Source organism: Pyxicephalus adspersus, chromosome 7 (assembly GCF_032062135.1).
Source record: "Pyxicephalus adspersus chromosome 7, UCB_Pads_2.0, whole genome shotgun sequence".
NCBI lineage: Eukaryota > Metazoa > Chordata > Amphibia > Anura > Pyxicephalidae > Pyxicephalus > Pyxicephalus adspersus.
The window spans coordinates 59,567,931-59,584,197 of record NC_092864.1 but is presented as its reverse complement, the minus strand read 5'-3'; the positions used below and the strand labels follow the sequence as shown (position 1 = coordinate 59,584,197).

General features: G+C 35.8%; 1 protein-coding gene across 1 annotated transcript; it reads left to right on the top strand.

Annotated features, from left to right (window-relative positions):
- Positions 1-8,941: 8,941 nt before the first annotated feature.
- Positions 8,942-11,082, top strand: LOC140336060 (olfactory receptor 2G3-like). Its single transcript, XM_072419114.1, has 2 exons — positions 8,942-9,857; positions 11,030-11,082. The coding sequence occupies exons 1-2, from the start codon at positions 8,942-8,944 to the stop codon at positions 11,080-11,082; spliced, it is 969 nt and encodes a 322-aa protein (XP_072275215.1).
- The last annotated feature ends 5,185 nt before the right edge of the window (positions 11,083-16,267 follow it).

Here is a 16,267-nt window from a genome sequence, read left to right as displayed (position 1 = left end):
CAAAAGTGAGGAAACATTATTAATTTGATCCATGTAGGAAAAATTTGTTTAGGCTGTTCACAAAGTGAATTATCCATTTGTAAGGGATATTGTAATTAGCTTAATAAATTATATAATGCTCCGCTGATTTCAATTATCTATTCCTGTGTCATTAAAAAAAAATGTTTTTATTTAGTTTTTCTTATGTGTGTTTGCATATTCTTTGCAAAGTGAATTTTACCACATTTAGTAAACTAAACAAATTATGCCTGCCAAACTGATAGTTCACCTTGGTAAGTGAACAGCCTATATTCTCCTAGTAACTTAGAAGCAATGGACCCAATTTATTAAAGCTCTAAAGACTGGAGAGGATACAGTTTAATTACTAAAGCTGGTGATCCAGCAAAACTGGAATTGATTTCTTAAAAGTGTTTTGCGTTTGCTATCAAATGTTTTCAGTACTAGACCAAATCCAGGTTTGCTTAGTCACCCAGTTTCACTGATGAAAGTGTATGCTCTCCAGCCTTGGGCCTGATTTATTAAAGGGCTCCAAGCCTGAAGAAGATAGACTTTCAAGCGTGAACCTGGGTGATCCAGCAAAGTTGGAAAGCAACCATATGCTACCTTTATTTAGAAAGCATGTTACACATACAGGTGACCATGTGCTTACAGGGTCGGTTTAATCAAGATTATTTCAGTGGTAAAAATGGCCAAGTCTTCACTCATAGCAATTTTACTGAACAATAAAACACGTAAAAAAATCAAAGTAACCTCAAAAGATAAGTGATCAATTGTTCCCTGGTTGCTATGCACATCTCATAATAGGGATGATTATGTATGGTGTTTTGGTAAATAAAGATAGAAAAGTGAAGCATTTGAGACATAAACCCCAAGGCATGGTGTGTGCACCCAGGAATACTATGCCTATATTAATGAGAAACCATCTAAAAGCAACAAACCATAAACAGGGGTATCACTGCATTATCAGCCAAGGTATGTTAATGTAACTGAAATGATGTCATTTCATAAATTATTTTTCTCAAAAGTTGTTTTGTATTTTGTACCTTACCAATTCTTTTTGGATGTATCTGTATATTGCTTGATATTATGACAATAAGAGGTATATGTGAAATTTCCACAATCATTTATATAAATATATCCTTCTCTTTATAAGTGTGTAATCTGTCTGTCTGTTTCTCCCTGGAGATGTGGGAATGTAACTTGTATTTGTAACAAATGCCAAGGTGTATTTAGGTAATATTAGATGCTACAGTATGCCAATAAGAGACACCTGTCTGACAATTGCCAATGGTCCAAACAATAGAAGCAAACTCATTGTTCTCCAGATGAACACCTAAGCTACATACATACATGCAATATATGTGATTGTAAAGGATCTTTCACAATCCCTTCCAACAACTAAGCACTGCACAATGCATGAACGAGTGCTGTACATACAGCACCGTTCTGCTCTATAAAGAGGGGAGGGGGAGAGCAACGGAGCGGCAACTTGCTGCGCTCTCTCCCCTTCACTTCCATTAGGATCGTTCGTCGTCCATCGTCTGTAGATCCGCCAGGACGGTCAGTCAGACGATGGATGACAGGCGCTGTACACACACCAGATTCTCGGCTATTGGCCGAGCCAATTATTGTACGAGAGCCATTGGACAAGTGTACACAGCCTTAGCTAACATCTCAGATGACATTGTTATTTTTAGGACTAACTTGCTATGTCTCTGTAACCCTGTAAAAAAAATATCACACAAATGTCTCACTCTCTTTCTCTCACCCCTTCTCACCTTACTGTCCCTCTACCTATTCTGCAATTCTGAGCTCTACATTAAATTCTTTTGATCAAAGTATTTATTGTCATAATAGTTGCTGGTTGATTGGTAGCCCTAGGTGTGATAATGAGGTGGCTTATACAAACACCAATATGTAAGGGAAGAATACCTAAAATACTTGGTTCTATAGGTTATACATTATCTCAACATGAATTATATTTAAAATACAGTAAATATAAAATAATATGCTGGTACAAAACTGTGGCAAATGTGCACTGTGTATTGTGAGTTGGTCATACTCTGACCATGCTCCTATAAACTGCTCCAAATTATCACCGCAGTGTGCTTAGTATGACAATTTCCTATCTCTTTACTGACATTTAATTGTTCCATATAATGCACATAATATCTGTTTCATACACTGAACTAAAACCAGTGAAATTCAGCTGAATTCACAGTTGCAAAACTTGTCATGCGATTTGTCTTGCTTGTTTAAAAATAATTTTCCTGTCTTGCCGGTTTTGTGAAAGTTTGGAACTTTTTTAAGGCAGGGCTCAGACTAACCCTATTGAAGCTTTAGAGGGATTAATTTGCTATAGGGGTAGAAATTGTTCACTTAGTTATTAAAATGAAAATGTGGTCACCATAGTAATTTGTTCATGTGCTGTATTCACTTCAATCATCTGATAATATGAACCTGTTATTGCCATAAACATTTTATTGTTCTCTGTAAAACACTTATTTAAAGTAAAACAATTTTACTTTGTTTAGTAAATGTTCTCCTTTGGTAACTCCAATAGGACAAAAAGCAGAAATCAGTATTTTACAAAATGACTGGTTTCATTGGATTACCACATTTAGCAATTTTTATACTACTTTTGCTGTCTTACTAACTTGGTTAATTGGTTGTGTTCTGTGTTTTGTGAGAAAGTATAGCTGCAGTTGGAGACTTAATTTTGCCCCGGAAAAGGGCTGTATCTGCATAATTATTGTTCTAAAATGTAAAGCAACCCTAGGCAATGCCTATGCAGAGAAAAGAAGGTATTAGATTCTGCATGAGCTGCAGCTTTATCTCCATGGAAATATTATTTCTTAGATATTTATAGGTGTAACCCTTATTGTATGTATTTTCCTAACTAACAAATACAGTTAACATTTAAAAATACGGCAACTTCAAGACCTGAGGTGCGCTGGATTTTTGATGGCTATACTTTCCTCCACACACGGGCCAGCCTTCCTCTCGCAGCACCCACGGACATCTGGCACAGTATCGGAGAGCAGGGAGCAGGGACATCTCAACGTGAATTTAGCGTAGCAAGCAAGACCTAACAGCTGTTTCTGCAGAACAGCTCCATGAAAACATTAGTGGCTAAACAGTGTACTGCAGTCCCTGTATTAAAAATGCGATCGGAAAACATGAGGAACTGGATTAGCAATGGCCGGATTTTGGATTGACAACTGTAATTTGGAGGTGAAGTAATCACATGGGATTTTACACTTCCCTTAATCACCTCGACCCAAAATGCATAACATAAATAACAAATAAAATAATAAAACACCAGGCACATGAATGCAGAAAGGTTTTGATTGCGGCCCTTTATTGGGCTTTTAATCAAATTTAACTTGAACTGTAATAACTCATTAACCATAACCACAATCTTAGTTGTTCAAGACTCAAGTACTATAAATCACATAGAAGTGACCATCCTAAATCATGTGAACCATAGTCCACCCATTAAATGGGTGACGTTACCCACCAGCCTGGATTCTCAAAAGCCTGGCCCACCACAGCACTGCAGCCAATTACACCACTGACTGCAAATAAAAATAAAAAATATCTAATATCTGTTCTAATAAAACAAAACAATTACTATTGTCTCTCACTCAAATCATCAATCTATGTATCATTGATAGAGAAGCTTGGCAGTGATGAACATAAAACATGGTTCATCCATTATAATTTGTATACCCATTTTAATTATTTATGTAAGAAAATACAAGAATGACAGGGGGCACTTCAACTGAAAGGTGGTGAGATGAGATTTTATTCTTTCAAGAAAGTACTATAGCTTTACTTTGCCTAAGTTGTGTTCATTTTATAAACCAAAATGTCATACAGTGGCCATACTGTTAACACGTTAGATAATAATTGATTATTCAAATTTACCCATTGCATTAACCTACCTTCCTGTCTTAACCTGCAGCTCATCAAAGGCTAAAGAAAGATGTTTATCATAAACTCTCCACTTGAAATGAAAATCCAAAGATTAAGAAGTGGCCCAGTAACCAGTGTAAACTCCCTCATTTGGTCACTCATAATTTGAAAATTTAAAGAGTGATGTTATTTAGAAAAGATTATAATCATAATAAAAGTAAACATATAAATCAAGGTTCACAAATATAGAATATAAAACTTAGATTTCAACCTTCCAATTTAAAGTGTACATTCTTAACAGGTCCTATAAAGCAACTTCAGTTGCTGCTTTAATTTAAAAATGCCAAAAATTTTGCTTCATTGAGGTCACATACTGATTCCTTATATTCCCTGTAAAAAAAATGTTATAGTGGAACTGTGAATATTGGACAAAAGGAAATGATGGCCGCCTCACAGTCAAATCAGTGACACTGAGTGTAATAAATACAGACTAGACACAACCTATTGAAATGTGAGGGGCGCCAGTTGAAGCCAAGACAATGTTGTTCCAATCAGTACAGTGGGGAATGCACAAGAACAAACATTATCAGGAACACAAACTAAATCAGATATAGTGCAAAGGAAACAAGTAACTTTTTTAAACATGTTTTTTTATTAATATAAAAATAAAATAATTGTATCATAACAACATAAATATAAGCAGAAGGAGTTGGAAAACTATGAAAAAGAACAGGCCAGTATATTCTATGCAAAAAATTGTATGAACACATAAAAGTTGGGTGGCTAGTGGGTAGTGTTGCACCTCAAGATTGTTTATGAATATGTAAATAGATATGTATATGTATATAGAGGTGGATCACCTAGGGGATGTCTTATCATTGGTCAACCAAGGAACAATAAACAAAACAAATAATAAAACATGTCAGTACACAAGATCTAGTTCCCATAACAAACTGGTTACCAGTAGGACCCTCAAGGGGCAATTAATCCATCAAGCCAGAGTGGGCAGAAGATGGATGCATAATCAAACAGTGTGACATTGATTCAAGTTCCTATGTGGTTAAATATCTGATAATATTGCTGTGTATTTTGTCTTACCTTGTTGTCTTAATTAAACTGTTTGAATGACTAGCTATTATTTGTGCATGAACCTTCTTTAATTGAATATCTATATGCATTGATAGGGGATATAATTTCCATATTTATGCAGATAATTAGATAAAATATACTTAAATAACAGTAGGATGCCCTTATATTGCTGGCCAGAAGGGGGAATGTTACAGATATCCAAAAAAATTACAAATTATTAATTGCTCAAGAAACCTCTACCAATCTCTGGAGAAACCCTGGTTTAGAAACACTGATGTAGAACCACAACATTCTTAGACAGTTTACGACAAAACCCTACCTCTGCACACCAAATCTGACTCTGTTAGACTCCAAAATCAAATAATCCTGCAACATCAGTAAAATAACCAAACTCGGAATGTGGAAATGGACACCAAACAGTAAAATCGTATCCTAAGAAGAACTTGTAAAAAAGGGGAAACCAATAATCACAAAATCCAAGCACACCACAATCATTATTGTGAGCAGAGTGTCCTAAATGAAAACAGATCTTCCTCTCCATGGCCTTTCATTTAGTGTGATCAGAAATTACCAATCTTTTTATAAGGGAGTTTAAAATCCAAGTAAAGACCTATGGAACTATAGTAAAATCAATGGAGATAAAACAGGGACATTTATAGTAGTACAAGGTATATTAGAGCAGTGGTCACCAACCTTTTTGCTCCCGCGGACCACTAAAATTACCGGCTCCTAACCGCGCATGCACAGGAAGCCGGGTGTTACTCAAAGGGGGAGAAACCTCCCCCATAGTGACATCATTATGACATAACCCCACCCATTCTGGTATCGCAGATCTGAGCCGGCAATGGGAAAGTGGTCGGGCTGTGTCCAGGGACACAGCCCGCCCACTTCCCTGAGCCTAGGAAATGTGCTGGGGACGTAGTCCGTGGCTCTGGCCGGTGCTTCCCCCCAGCAGGGTCCTTCTCCTGACCCTGCTCAGGGGTGCACCGGCCAGAGCCGCAGGCCCCCAAAATTTTCTTGTGGACCACCAGTGGTCAGCGCACCACTGGTTGGCAACGGCTGTTTAGAGGACATAAAGACACAAGACAGATTTACTGACAAGACAGGAGAAGTGAAGTTTGCACACAATGAGAAGAGATAGAATTAGCAGACACTAGAAAAAAGTAAAATAAATACAGGTAAAGCTAAAAACAGTGCTGACAATAATTTTAGGTGTACCTATACACAACCTTGATTTACTATGATTTGCTCTTTTAGTGTTTACATTTATTTAGCTTTTTTTAAAGAATTAAGAAGGATTAGAATTCATTGTCAAGTGGCTGATATCTGGGGCACTGGGCACAAGGCAAGCTTGACAACCAAGCCTGTTCTACAAAATTCTGTAAATCAAGGTTTTAAAACACTGTTAAACTAAAAAGTTGTTAGAGGGGAGCTATCTAGATGAATAAAGAAATAAAAAGACAGAAGGCCTAGCATGCAAAAAAATTTAAATTTTGTACTGGGCAGAGGAAAAAGTCAGGGAATGTGTGCAGGATAATAAAAGCCCAATTGCCTTCCTGATCTGTTTTCGGTTAACTAATAAAACTTTGACCAAGATCTTCAAACAATTTAAAATCAAACAAATCCAAGCCAGAAATAAGTGTCTTACTTTGAGCCGCTAGCTCAGAAATATGCAAAGCACCATAAGAAACCAACACAAAGGCTGGTGGAAAAAGTAAAATATGATAGCCAGAGGCACAAACTGAACCTGTCACAAAATAAAGGCTTGTTGGAACCTCTAAATAAATTAATTGCAGGAAAGACTTAAACATTTAAAATTGTACACAACCAACCAAAATGAATGGGGAAAAAAGGATGGATGAAACATATTAAAAAAACACATGTACTATACACATTAGCTTTAAAGATTAATATATATAGCAAGGTAATACGGAACACGAGTTACAGATTTTTTTTCTCAAAATAGTAAAATCTCCACAAGAAAATAAATCTAAAATTCCATAGCCTAACATTGTTCTTGCTGTTAAATGTAAGACTTGTAAATAACCTGAGTATAATATATATATATATATATATATATATATATATATATTACAAATCATAGGTATTTGAACAAGAACTGAAATCCCCTTTTTGCATCAGTTTCCATTCTATGCTCTGCTCTATCCATATCTTAGGCATTTAAAAATAGTAAAAGCACAACACATATTTTAAATGCCATGTTTTACACCATTTCTGCTACCCAAGTTAGCAGAAATGGCACAAATTATAGCATAAAAACATTATTTTATAAATATGAGTTATTTGAACACATACAAATGCAATCACATCAATATTAAACATGTCGAAAATTTTAAAATATAAATTCTTCACGGCTTGCCTAACATACACTAAAATAAGTGTGAAATAACATTACAGACATTTGTGAATAGCTTATTTTTGCAATAAAAATACAATAAAACATAAATCAATAAAATAAGAACAAAAACAACAGCTTCTAGTACCATTTTGTTTATTTTTTGTGAATTGGCCCTAATGTCTGTTATTATTGTTGTAGCCATTTGGCTCAGTTTAGTTAAGGTCAACTTGTTACAGCCTGCAACCTGTTTCATTCACACATGCAATACCACCTACACAACTTCTAGAAGCCTGCTGCCAAAGAAAACAGTGGGCAGCATTACCATTGGCTGGTGGAAGGACCTTGATTCTGTCTCTACTACAGCCACCAGTCATTTGACTCACACTATACCAGTTTGAATTTACAATTCAGAAGTAAATGTTTCCTAAATTATTTGAAGCCTTCAAATTACAAAAAAAAATATATAAATATGTATATATAAAATTCTTTGTTACAATAAAATTATTTTGTAAAGTTATCAAAAGTTGATTGAATCTCGGTTATTTTCGCACCTTTACTGCTGCCCCATTTGGTTGCTATTATGTTTATTTAAAAAAAATGTTGGTGTAGATTAGTAACAGGATATTTTGTTGAATATAGGTTTCTGGTGTTAACATGAAAATGTAGGACTATATGCTATACCTAAAGATGTGGCTATACACTCCTGAAATCTATAGTGTGGTTATACGCTTCAGTAAATACCTAAATTGTCAGCGTTGTTCAATAACTTGTTGATTTGTTTGCTGGACACCTATTTTGCCTTTTTTTGGGGAATGTATGCCTTCATGTTATGAATAATGTGCACGGATACTTTTTTGGCATTCTTTGGCAAACCAAACAGAAAGTTACATGGGAAACTTTACAAATAAATGTGTTTTATTTGCATGAAGGCTGCTTTATATTCTACATGATCACATCATTAGTTGTTTCTTATCTGCTGGCAATGTGATGCAGGCAATCATTTCTGAGTGAGTAACTAAAGCATTCTGATTTTTCTAACATCTGAGCAAAAGTGTTCCCTTTTGTTTTTTTCTACTTTGTAGAATTGTTCCTTTTAGGTTACTAGATGTTCAGGATAACATTTCAGGTGAGATGGAGTGAGGGAACATGGGTCTTTAAATGTAACCCTTCTGAGGCATATGGCACCCGGACAGGTGGTGGATGGCCACATACACAACAGGAAGCTATTTAGTCACTCTTTGAGCCAGCTGCCCCAGATCATGTCCTCTCCATGCTGATCAGCCAGTAGCATCTTCAGTGGCCAAATAAAAATGCATGATCACCTATAGACTTGACAAATCTGTGTACATATGTTCCAAAGTATTTTTTTCTTTCAGACTTTTCTTTCAGAGTTTTTTTTGTTTTTTGGGACAGAAAGTGCAAACAATTCCTTTTTTGGACACAGGGAAATTAAAAAAATGTGCCAAAGAAAATAATTATTACCTAGCCCATTTAAAATTTTGGCTAAAGATCCTTTTTTAGATACATTTTATACGATCATCGCTAAGTTTATATATTTCTATTATGTCCTAAAGAATGGCTTTGGGAAATGACAGTGTGATTGTGGAATTTATTTTTCTTGGACTGTCCAGCAATCCAAAACTTCAAGTGATTCTTTTTATTATCTTTTTGCTTGGGTATTTGATCATTTTAACTGGAAACATTCTAATTATTAGCATAACGTTTACAGACACCAGTCTTCATACTCCTATGTATTTCTTTCTTTCAAACCTCTCTTTTCTGGATATATGCTTTTCAACGTCAACCATACCAAGGATGCTGAGAGATTTTGCATCAAAAACGAAAATAATCTCTTATGCAGAGTGTGCAACACAACTGTACATCACTCTCTGCTTTGGGGAAACTGAGTGCTTCCTGCTTGCCATAATGGCATATGATCGGTATTTAGCTATATGTCATCCATTACACTACACCACCATCATGAGTAAGGTGGTCTGTATCAAAATAGCTGCCAGTACATGGATATGCGGATTCCTCTTTTCCATTATACATGTGGCATTTGTACTCAGTTTAGATTTTTGTGGGAACAATGAAATAAATGATTTTCTATGTGAAGTACCAGAAATGTTATCTATGTCATGTGAAAACTCTATTGTTTTAGAATGTATTACTTTTGTACTTGGTACGATTATTCTTATGATTCCTATTACTTTTATTCTAGTGTCATATATTAAAATTATCTTAAGTGTCCTTAAAATTACATCTTCAGCTGGATGGAGAAAAACCTTTTCTACATGTGGATCTCATATAATAGTTGTGACAATGTACTATGGTTCATGTATGGCTGCCTATGTGAAACCTAAGTCAAGTTTGGCACCAGAAACAGACAAAGTGATTACCATCTTTTACTGTATTGTAACTCCAGTGTTTAATCCCATCATTTATACCCTTAGAAATAATGATTTTAAATCTGCATTTTTGAAAATTAAAAGTAGGTTTTCTTTCCCCTCCTTTATGAATGCATTTCCTTTCCTAAAAAAAAAGAATCTGAAACTTTGGACTAGTGATGGCCAGATAGTTCCAATCAGGGTCAATTCTAACTTGGATAAGAACTATTTCAATCACAGATCATAATTTTAAACTCTCCAATTTCAAATTCTGAGTTCAGATATTCTGTACACACTTGGAATCATCCAGTGGCAGGCTGCTACATTAGCACTCCTGTTTCCATCTTCTTCAGAGAGTTGCAGTCAATGTCGGTAAATATGTAAATCCTGCCCTCTTTGAAATACAGTACATGGTTATACAACGTGCCATTTAAAAAAATGAGCAGGGACACACAATGCTTGCTGCAAAGTGCTTTGAGAGAGGTACTTGGAGAAAAGTTCTTAAAAACTGTGCATTTTTTTAAAAGTAAAATCACTTCAATTATTTCCAGTTCTATCATGAAATACTATGCAATATTTTCCCACTGTTGCTAATAAACTTCACAAAGGTCTTCTCATATTGTGACTGTTAGGCATGTGAAATCACACCAACTATTTCAAGTTTTTCACAGGCAATTTTTTCCATTGTTCTTTAAAAATTGACTATTTTTCATATTTTCACATCTTGAGAAAACAGGTGATTTTTTTTTTTACACAACAATGGGTAAAATTGTGTTTAACTGGAACTACAGTAACTGGGACTAGAATTAATTCTTGTGGTTTAACCTGGTTAACAGTTACAATTTGTGGAGTAAAATATGCCTGTTTTTTTTTTTTTTTAAACAATGAGAGGTGAACAATACAGGATGTGATGGGTGTACTTATTTTAGCTTTTACATAAAGGATTTACTGCTTGTTCGTGATATCAAATACCATTCAAAAGCACATTTCATTAGGTAATAAAATCAAAGTACATGTTCCAGTAGTGTGATTGCTAGTCGTTCATTGATTCTTCTGCATAAGTTGTTAGGTGCCATAATTCTGCTCTACCCACCAATCTGACAGAAAAAAATGAATAAATTAAGCAACAAAAGGTAAGAATCCACCGATTAAATATTTATAAATATACCCCATGGTGTTAAATGCATATATATTCAAACTTGGCTGAAAACCAGGGACAACTTCAAAGATGCTTTTAAACTATTCCTACATTTTCTTAAATTCTTTTTCATTCTAGGAGCTAAAGCTTTGGAGAAAAATGTATTAATCAGTTTGGATTTTCCCATGTAACAGCTATCCTGCCATCACACCTGAAGGGTATTCTGCTAAGAAATACAAAAGACAGAATTAGAATGCTTAGTACAACAGTTAGAATGTTTGCTTACACATGATTATGTATCCCTAATTTTGAGTGGTACTTTACTGTCTGTATTGCTGGAGCTGGTTGCTTAACCCAAACCAAAAAATAGTAAATCAAATAAAATAGGGCAGCTCTGGTCATGGCAGGGGTAGGAGATGTAGTTGGTGTTTTTACAAACTGCCCCAGTGCAATCCAACAACATTTGACCTGCTCAACATTCATGAAGCCAGCCACGCTTTCTGGTTTTTGACCTGGTGGTGCCTGTCCTTACAACCACAGATTGCTGCAGAGGTAGTTGAGCGGATGACCCAGCATGTTTTTAGTCAAAATACCTCCTCTCCCTCACAGACAAAGGTCAGCCAAGGAACATTAATGATGACCAGGAAACTCCTACTTTCTCTTCTGACAAATCCCACAGATCTTATGAGGGCTCAGAGGAACTGTTTCAGCGTAGTATGTTTGGTTTAGTGAGTACCAACTGGAGAGATAGATCTAACGTTTGTAGATGTCTGAAGGTTATTTATATCCTCAAAGGAGGAGAAGGAAGAACATGTGGGTGTGCTTTATGCTTTTACTTCTTACCAGGACATATCTGAGGAGGTAGTCCCCAAGCAATTCAAAATATAGGTGCCACATCCTGGTTCTTATGAGGAGGTTCAATCTTCTGAAGAATGGGAAGAATACAGGTTGATGACGAGGTGGTTTTATGTTGCGCCTACATGATAGAGCTAAACTCATTACCTCCTTCAGTTGTTTTGCCAACAAAAAGGAGCATCTATGGAGTATGTGGGTAAAGTTATGCAGTTGAGTCAGTTAGTAGACAGTAGACTTACTATATTTTACCCATGATAATGGATACAATTAAAAAGATGTGTGTGCCATTTTAGCCCCATCCCAACTGTCTGCCATTCTAAATATGATGCTGTTGGGAATTGCCAACATGAAAGAGGGATCATAGGAGGCAGAGTAAGAGCTGACATGGCAGTTTCAATACCATGGGGGAGATATTGTACATAATAAAGTATGGAGCCAGAAACTCCGGCTTCTTATCTCGTCATAAGTACACAGAAATTTACTTATGTCAACCCCTCCCTAGTTCCTGCAATTTTACAGTATGTTTGTAAATGTTTGTTACACTTATAAGGGTTTTAGTATACATGTGTACTGTTTTGGTTTCTTCCTTGGTAATTCTAAAGGTTTTTGTTGTAACATATGTTGATCCAGAGCAGTGTTTCTCAACCAAAGTTCCTCCAATAGTTGCTAGGGATTCCTTCAGCAACAAGCAATCAGCTCAGTTTAACTGACACCAGTTTTTTTGGCTATCTGGAAGGGAGACATTCTTTGCACTGGCCTTCAATGTAAAAAGGCACCCTTCCTTGTGACCACCATACTGTAAATTTTGGATTTAGTCATTTTAGCAGAGGTTCCTTAAGTTTCAAAAGATTTTTTGGGGTTCACAATCCTGATAATAATAATGTTGAGAGATACCAATCTAGAAAGAGTTGTATTTCCTTTACCTAATTTACCTAATTACCTACGATTTGTTATTTGTTTACTTTTACTTTTTTGTTTTACGTCATTTTAGGGCTGTATATCTAATAATTTATTGTTTTATATATTTTGTTGTACTTCCTACAATAAAAAAGACATAGGGCTAAAGGTTTTCTGCTTCTGCTCGGACTGTAACATTTTATAACGATCTAACATTTAAAACGATTGTTCCTAACCAAACTGCATTTTCTTTTTCATATGGGGTGAATCGAGAACTCTAGAAAAACAGCAGAGGACTCAGCTTTTGTTTTGAATACTGGTAAAGCTTTATCTAGACCCTCAACCTGACTATAAGTCAACAGCTTCAGAATTGTTTGCAACACACAACTTGGCATTTACATAGAACTTGAGAGAGCAATCCTACAATTTCTACTTAATTTTTCAGTACCACAACTTTGAGCCAATGACATAAACAATTAAGACCATATTTTGTTTCCTGTGCTGCATCCAGTCACAGATTCACTTTATTTTTATTTGTTTAATTATTATTTTCTATTATCTTGAGTTAGTCAGATTTACTTTATCTTTTGTTGTTTGAGGTTTACCTGTTAAAAGGTATTTTTTTTTATAATTCACACTTCAATGGTAACTAAGTGTTTTATACTAAATGATTGTAATGTTTTTTATTAACTTGTACATTTTCTTCATGCCATGTTTAAACTGTTTTCTATGATTATATTTTGTGACCCACAATAAATACATTTTCAAAAAAAAAATCAAAAGCCCTCTTCTACATTAAACTAGGCTATTTTGTCTATTTTTATTGTTAAAAAGGAGTCCTCCAAGGTCCTTCACTCTGAGAGGTATCAATTTAATTCACCCTGGTAAGTAAACAGACTATTGTACATTTTTTTTTTACAAAATTCAAAAAGGAAATTAGGTTGGAAAAAAATGAACTCTTCCCATGTATCCTCTTCATAAAGCTAACTTCCCTCTACTACCTGCTGTAGTGGACACTCCCCATGAAAGTTAGCCTCCCCACTTACACTTTCAGAGTAACAAGACAAAGGATGGAAGTTTTCCTCCTGACCCCTTGCTGCATTAAAACCGGTGTCTTCAAACATGAAAATAATGTCACTGATACCACTGTTTTCCTAGCTGACATTTGCATTCTCCATTGGCTTCCATATGCAACATGTGACCCTAATAAGTTACTATTTCCCAGTGTCAGGGAAACTCAAGCTCCCTGTCCGACATGTGGTGCATCACGTCGTAGGTTTGCTCATACAGGCTGCCTAGCTAATTCTAGCAGGTGAGCATGTCACAAATCAATATATTCAATGTGAGACTATTATGTCCCTGCAAGGCAAGAGTCTGAGTTGAACAACATTCACCTCGTCACCAGTAACTTGCCCTGTGTGTACAAATTTTGCACATAGAAAAAGACAAATCATCAGGAGCATTGATACAAATTCCCATACAGGCAACACCTTATAAACTAACACGCCATGTCTTGAAGCTTTCAAGACTGTGTGAGAGTCAGAGGTATCCAATCACGGGCAGCTGCATTGGCGTTTTTTTCAAATGTGTCAGGGTGCTGCTAGTACCACTGGAAAAAGAAATAGGTCCCAGATGCCAGATTGCCATTTCAAGCTCTTCAAGCTGATTAAATGTGAAGGCTCCACTGCTGAGAACAGAATAGGAGGTGAACTGCACACCTCAGTAGGCCACTTACAGGCAACTTTGTCTATTTAGAAATTATTGGAGCAATGCTTTTTTTTGTAAGAATTTCCAAAAATTCTCTAGGTCTGAGCTGCAAAAGTTGGACATACAAACCTATGATGACAAGCTGCTCTCAAAAGCAAAACCTTGAATCTCAAAGCTCTTTCCAACACTCACTCAGCCAACCCCAGTAGCAACCCTGCTAAGGTTTTCTTTTTTCAGTTGTTGTACTATAAAAAAATAAAATGTAATCAAATCACCCCATGTCTTGCTTCTGAACGCCCCTAAACAAAGCTGCTTTGCACTTCAACCACCAACTGAAAAAAGCCCCTTCCTCAAGGTGAGAATGTTCTGTAACTAACCCCAACTGTGCACCTAATCCTGTACCATAAGCTTCTGATGGGGACTAGAATTGGTCTCAACAAACTCTAAGCATTCATTGTAACCAACAGGATTCCCTCTCTGAGCCATTGATAGAGTGCATGCCTTAGACTGAATATTTGGAAAAGAATGCACATGGGATTAGAAGTACAAAGATATATCAAAAGGTAAAAAATGTTAAAATTATATTTCATACAAAAATTCCAAACGTTACATAGCTAACCAGGTTAAAAAGGGACATGTTCTGTAGGCGTCATCAAGAATTTACTGCAGGTAAAACCAACACCTGAAGTGAATGGCAATTTTGTTTTTCATCACTCTATAAATATAAATGTATATGAAACTACTACCCAGAGATATGTGAAAACTTACAGCAGCCAGAAAAGCAGTGTTATTTTTAGTAACCATACACTGCTTTTTTTTAGCAGACATGTCACACCTATAAATGACCTTGTGCTGAAAGGGTCAGTTTAAACAATAATTATTTAGTGGCAATGATGGGTAACTCTTCACTCATAAGAATTTCACAATATTACTGAACAATAAAACTTAATTTTTTAACTATATTCTAATTTTCAGATACAAAATTTTGCCCAGGTGGTATAGAGAACCATCCCACCTACCCCCAATGTTCCCAGAGGCATCAGATGTCTGCTGGAGATGTAATGAGGACAGAGGCACTTTTCTACATGTTTTCTCGAAGTGTCCAAGGGTTTTTCCATTTTGGGAGAGGTTACACAGGCTCTTCCCAAAGGTTACTGATTATCAGATCCTCTTTGAGGCAAGATTTTTCCTCCTGCACCACACTACTATCCCGAGGAAAATCCACCGTAAATCTCTTCTAATACGATTAGTGGACACAGCGAGAGCTTGTATACCAGCAAACTGGATTCCCTAGCATTGCAAAGTGATTGACACATATTAACGAGATATATGTAATGAAAGACCTGACTGCCTACATAAGAGGCACTGAGAAAGTAACCAATCAGAGATGGATCTACTGGAACATGTGCCACGGTTCAACAAATTATCCTACTACCTTCCAAGCAAACACCTAAAGTGCTAATATTTTGAGATAGTATCATACAGCTTTATATCACTCATTTTTACTGGTTGGTATTTAAAGCCCATGTTAAACCAATCAAGGAATCTTACCCTTTCCCCCATAGTTCACATAACCTGTATTCCCCATCTTCCCAACCTAGAATAGTTTTGTAATATTTATTAAGTTTAAAACAAAAAAATGTTACTTGTTCTATAGGATCAAATATATTATATGGTTACATAGATATGTGTTGATACTGGGGTTTTTTTTTGACTGCTGCAAGAAACCAATTATGTTGTTAATAGATAGGAGGAGAGTGTGTACTGTCTCTACCTTTCTTTCCTTCTCTTGTATTTATGATTGTCATATTGCCTACAACTTAAATGGTCATTATGTATATTTCTGCACACTGTATGGTTTTGTTGAACCCTCCCAACAAAATTATTTTAAACTAATAAATTTTAATTAAAAAAACA